Source organism: Mesitornis unicolor, unplaced genomic scaffold (assembly GCF_000695765.1).
Source record: "Mesitornis unicolor isolate BGI_N332 unplaced genomic scaffold, ASM69576v1 scaffold47186, whole genome shotgun sequence".
NCBI lineage: Eukaryota > Metazoa > Chordata > Aves > Mesitornithiformes > Mesitornithidae > Mesitornis > Mesitornis unicolor.
The window spans coordinates 7,885-13,576 of record NW_010192538.1 but is presented as its reverse complement, the minus strand read 5'-3'; the positions used below and the strand labels follow the sequence as shown (position 1 = coordinate 13,576).

At 40.8% G+C, this 5,692-nt stretch overlaps 1 protein-coding gene across 1 annotated transcript in view; it reads left to right on the top strand.

Annotated features, from left to right (window-relative positions):
• Positions 1-4,832, top strand: part of TBX18 (T-box 18) — a 16,999-nt gene extending 12,167 nt beyond the window's left edge. Inside the window, exons 6-7 of the mRNA XM_010187129.1 lie at positions 1,948-2,042; positions 4,007-4,832. Coding sequence (XP_010185431.1) covers positions 1,948-2,042; positions 4,007-4,731 — 820 coding nt within the window. The 3' untranslated portion in view covers positions 4,732-4,832. The remainder of the gene's footprint in view (positions 1-1,947; positions 2,043-4,006) is intronic.
• The last annotated feature ends 860 nt before the right edge of the window (positions 4,833-5,692 follow it).

Below are 5,692 nucleotides of genomic sequence, written 5' to 3'. Positions count from 1 at the left end.
GCTGGATTTAATGTGGCAGGACAGCTCTGGTATTACCCGAGGACAATGTAAGTACAGTAAGAGTACTGCCTCTGCAACCATACAAATCGGGTTGTAGGACTGGGGATACCCAGAGAGGTTTGGATTTGTTTGTTCATTTGGCTGTGAGGAATAAGTTTAGTTTGGGCATTAGAAAAAAAAAAGCAGGATATTTTAATTGAAAGGCAGTTATAGTTCATACAAATGGATTAGGAAGCCAGTCCTGTAGGAAGGGCCAGCCTCTGTATAAATGTTTCAGATCTGGCTTTAGATGAGGTCTGAATGCTTCTACTGTAACAAACAGACTCGTTACAGAAGTACTCTGCAAACCCTTATCCATTGCAAATTGACGATGCTTTACTGAAGTCAGGATTGCTGTTCTCTTTGATAGGCTCTGTGGTACTGAATAGGTGTGTTTGGGAATGCAGCTCGGATTTCTAACGGTTGAGAAAAACTTTTTAATGTAAATTACTGCTTTACTCATTCGTTTATTAATTTTATTTTGTTTATATATATATAAAATATATATTATATTTAGTATACTGGTACATATTTATGTATAAGATTGTTTATTAATTAACTCTGTTGCTAAATACTGAAATTAAATGTTAAGATTCTGTTACCCTCATTATTCTAGCTGGTGTATTTATCACTGAGGCATTTTAGTCTGCAATGAAAGTGTAAAAAAAAAAAATAAAATAATAAAATACTATGGTACCATTATATCCAACTTTTCAATGTTGCTTTAATTATTGCAGCTGTTTCACTGTGCACTGCTGCATGCAGTAATTCTGTTTAATTAAAAATACTCCCTTTCAGGTCATTCCCATTCAGTCCCACAGGCTATTTTACAGAAATCAGTAGCTTCACCTTTTAAAAGCATTCCCTGTGCATTTGCAAAGTGCAACAGAATTTATGTGCTGAGAATAGTCTCATTCTTCAGTTAGGCCTTAAGTTTGACCCTATAAAAACTTTTACTCAGGAAAGGACCAGAATTTCTCCCTTTAAATACTTCAGGAAAAACATAACTGTTTTGTTAAATAAACTTGGCCATTTGATAGCGTAAATTAGGGTGGTGATAAAATGTGGAAATTGTTCGAAGGCATCTTGTATAAATTATCGCCTTGGCTGCACTCCTCCAGGAGGTGGCTTTTATCTCCACTTTAACTTGAAATGAAAATTCACCATTGCTACAGAAAATGAAGCATATCTTTTTAGTCCAGGTTCAGCTAATAAATACTTTATAACTGTTTCCTGAAATACCTTTGTGGTCCTGCTGGAAGAGGCAGTATCAGAAGAACTTGTTGGTAGCTTCAAATTGGGCCATTTGCATAATTCGAGTTTACAGAGTGCTGCTGCTGGAAGGCAAGCACTTGTATTTGGTGTGTGCCTGACACTTAACAGGCCTTTGGGGCCCAGCAGCCAAAAATAACAGCAAAATGATACCTCTGAGGTGCCTTACTCATTAGACTGTCAGAAAACAAAGGAGCCTTCGCCTTCAGGAAACAGATTCTTCTAAATATTGTCTGCCACAATTGACTACCTGACTGTTTCTGTTTTATCATGACAGTGTTGAAAGAAAATGATTGCCTTTAGAAACTTAAGATCTTCATTTTAATAGCGAAAGAGCTGTACACCCAGGGCTTGCTCATGTTGTAAGCGTGATTTTACAATTTACTGGTAATGACTGGGAATCCTGTTTTAATAGAAGTTTTAAGTGGAACACCTTTGTTCAGAAATAGGAGATGATACCTCTTGGCAGTCAGAGCATTACTTTTAAGGAAATGTCATACTTGGAAAACATTTCATGTCACTTCAGCCAAGTTGTGTGTCGTCGTTACTAATTTTGATATGTTTCTGTGGTATGCAGAGAAATGTGACAAAATACAGCTTTCTTTCATGATGCTGTGATGTTTTTGCTCTGAACAGAATGGGACTGGAAGCTCTGGTAGAGTCCTACGCCTTCTGGAGGCCTTCACTGAGGACACTTACATTTGAAGATATACCTGGAATACCCAAACAAGGTAATGGTCGTCTTTGTGTTCTTTCAAAACAAAAATGCATGAAGCTAAAGCTTCACCCATCCTTCTTTGCAAGAATCTAGATGAATGTGTCACTCCCAGAGAAAAAGCAATGAACCAACCCTAGTGCGGGCCATCGCCTCTCATCAGAGCTATTCTGTGTTAGAAAAGTAATGACGTAACCACTGTGGCAGTAAAAATGTCAGGTCGTAAAGATAAAGCAGGTCACGTGTGGAAGATGACAGTTACTTAAGGATGGAATAACCTCCTCCTTAGTCTGTACTGTGGCTGGATACACGAGGCAGAGTGCATTTATGGATGACTTCCCCTGTACACATCCAGAGTTCCATATGGGAATTACTGCTGTGTGTAAGAGAAGAAAAAGGAATGGGAGAAGAAATGTCATCTAAGTAATGAATCAGTAGTGGCAAGCATAATTTGGTTTCCTTCTTGGAAAACCTCCTTGATTCTTAAAGACCTAAACATTGTTCAGTAGAAGTCCCAGCAAACTTTATCTGCATCCTCAGATCTTGAAAAAATGGGCCTCCACTCTATCTTGGCATTTTCTGCTCCCCAGTCCATAATGTCTTGGCTCCCACTTTCTCCATTGTAGAGGTGGTGCTGTGGGGCAGGGAGAGGTATTTAAATGGCCTGTTTGGACAGGGAGGGGAGTCTCTGTGCTCCCTTCTGAGTTACTTTATTTCCAGAGTACCCCGGTGCATATAGAAAACCTCTCAGATGTTTCTGAACTAAATCAGGCATATAGCTTTTGATTCTTTCCATTTTCTGCAACCAAACTTACAAGCTTTAGTCGACTCTACCCTGGCCAGTAGGGTGGTTTAGAGACTTGCTGAAAGACCCCATTAGAAATTTGGTGATGTTAGTGCTGGAAGTGCTTGCATTATGATAGTGGAGGCGTTGACATAGATTGAAAGAATAAGTATGCCTTACCCTAGGATTTCTTGAATGTGGCAGTGTCTCGTGGTGCTCTGTGCCTGTTGTGGCCTGTCAACAGAGCACGAGGAAGCAGGCAGAGTTCACTGATAATGTATTTTTCTTTTTAACTAGCTCGCTTATCATGCAAACCTGTGAACTTACTGGCAGCGTGTATCTCTTTGTAGCATCAAGCTGTTTGATAGTTGATGTGATTCACAAACAGGAGAGCCTTCCGTGTTAAGTGTCTTGCACCTGGGAGACACTGAAAGACTGAAATGAATTTTTTGGGGAGATAGACTTCCTTTTTTTTTAGAGATTATTTCTTGCAGCTAGGGAAACTTTCAGTCCTGAGAAAAGGCTTCACCCAGCAGTGTGTTTTCAGGAGCATTCAGCACTGGCATTTGCCATGTAAAAAGTTCTGATATCAGTAAATGAACAGTCTGTGAACAGCTTGTTGTAAACCTAAACCTCCACCTACCCATTCCAGAAATGAAGCAGCCACGTGTAGTACTCAGCCTACACTTTTCCTGAAGTTGTTCTCAACTTTTGTTCTCAAGTTTTTTCTTAGTTTGAAGTTGGGAAATTTTTGTTCTGAAGTTTTGTTCTTGAATTGTGAACTTTCCTGAAGCTGTTGAACTGTGGGAGCCTCTATCCTTTGAGCTAAGGACCCAGTGCTCTGACAGCGAGTCAGGCACAGAGTGCTTGAAACGCACTCTGGGGTGTAGCAACAGCATAGATAATAGGAAATTCATAACTTTGAAGAAGGCTTCCTGTGATGTGCTTGCCTGGCTACATCTTATCTGCCATGCAGCTTGCTTCCCCTGTCAAATAAGAGTAGCTAACCTTTTGAGCAGGAGCTCTTAAGTATTGAGTGATGGTGCCACGCATGCACATGAATGTCCATGTCCTTTTTTGGATTAATTTGTTGTGTCTCATCTCAGAGGTTATTATAAAAGTCAGAAGTCCTGATCTGTCACTTGGGAAGCAAACCTTTCCCAACATGCTTCTCACACTGTGATGTTCTCTTGCAGGCAATGCAGGTTCCTCTGCTTTACTCCAGGGATCTGGCGGTGGAGTGTCATCTACCCACCCTCACCTTCTACCGGGTTCCCCTTGCTCGTCTCCAGCCTTCCACCTCAGCCCCAACACCAGCCAGCTCTGCAGCCTTGCTCCTGCTGACTACACAGCCTGTGCCCGCTCGGGCTTGGCCCTGAACAGATACAGCACTTCTCTGGCAGAAACCTACAACAGGCTGACAAACCAAACCAGTGAGACCTTTGCGCCCCCGAGGACTCCCTCCTATGTCGGTGTGTCGAGTAGCACGACTGTGAATATGTCGATGAGTGGCAGTGATGGGGATGCGTTCAGCTGCCCGCAGACTGGCTTATCTATGCAGATTTCGGGGATGTCTCCGCAGCTCCAGTACATCATGCCGTCCCCATCCAGCAACGCCTTTACCACCAACCAAACCCACCAGGGCTCCTACAACACGTTCAGATTGCACAGCCCCTGTGCGCTCTATGGATATAACTTTTCCACATCCCCCAAACTGGCTGCCAGTCCTGAGAAAATTGTTTCTTCCCAAGGAAGTTTCTTGGGGTCCTCGCCAAGTGGAACCATGACGGATCGGCAGATGTTGCCCCCCGTGGAAGGAGTGCACTTACTTAGCAGTGGGGGGCAGCAGAATTTCTTTGACTCTAGGACCCTAGGAAGCTTAACACTCTCATCTTCTCAAGTGTCTGCACATATGGTTTGATGAAGCTTTTAAGTAAAAGTACAGTATGTTTGGGGTCTACAGTGTATTTCTTTTGGAATATGAAAGGACACTCGATGTAGCTTGTAAAGTGTGTGTATATATAATATGAGAGGAAGTTTCACTGAGTTTTTGACTTGCTTTTGGCCAGATTATTCTCCTATTTTGAGTTATACAGAGTTTGTTGTGGCACAGACTGCTTTAGTTTGCTGGTATAATACACTTAGTTGTATAACACATTGGGACATATGCAACAAATTAAGTAAGACTTCCTCCCCTTTCCCCCTCCTCTGCTCTAACCCCTTTAAAGAATGAAATGACACTTGGAGTATTAAACAACACAAACAAGCACACTTACATTTCCTTTAGTGCTAGTGAGTTACTTTAAAACATTCATACAATGATAAGCTGATGCACCCAAGGCATTTTACAAGTTTCTTCTCTGTTTTAAGGGATATAAAGGGTATTTGGACTTCTAAGTGTTAAGCATCAAGCATCCAGCCTAAAATAGAAGTTTAGCTAATGGATTATTTACAAAGTAAACGGAAAGATTAGTTTGCCTTCTCATGATATGCTGTTTTTAGCTTAGCAGCAGCACAGCATTCTTACTAGGATTAATCTTTTTCAGCATTAGTCTAGATTTGTGTTTAGGTATTTGACAACAAATAATACATATTCAAATTGTGTTGACAGGAATAATTTAAACCAACAGCAGAAGAAGCAGCATTCCTTGGTACAGGATGAACTTGGGGGTGCTTCATTTTTGTCAGAGAAAGGGCTTGATGCATTTTTTTTCTCCATAAATATTGCCTATAAGACATTTACTGGACAGTAGGATATTCTAATGTATCTATCTTTTTGTATTTTTATTTTTTTAAAGGAAAATGCAGGTTTGATTTAGGGAAAAGAAAAAAGTGAGCTGGATGAGAAATTCTATTATTGGTTTTACCCTTTTGTGTGTGTG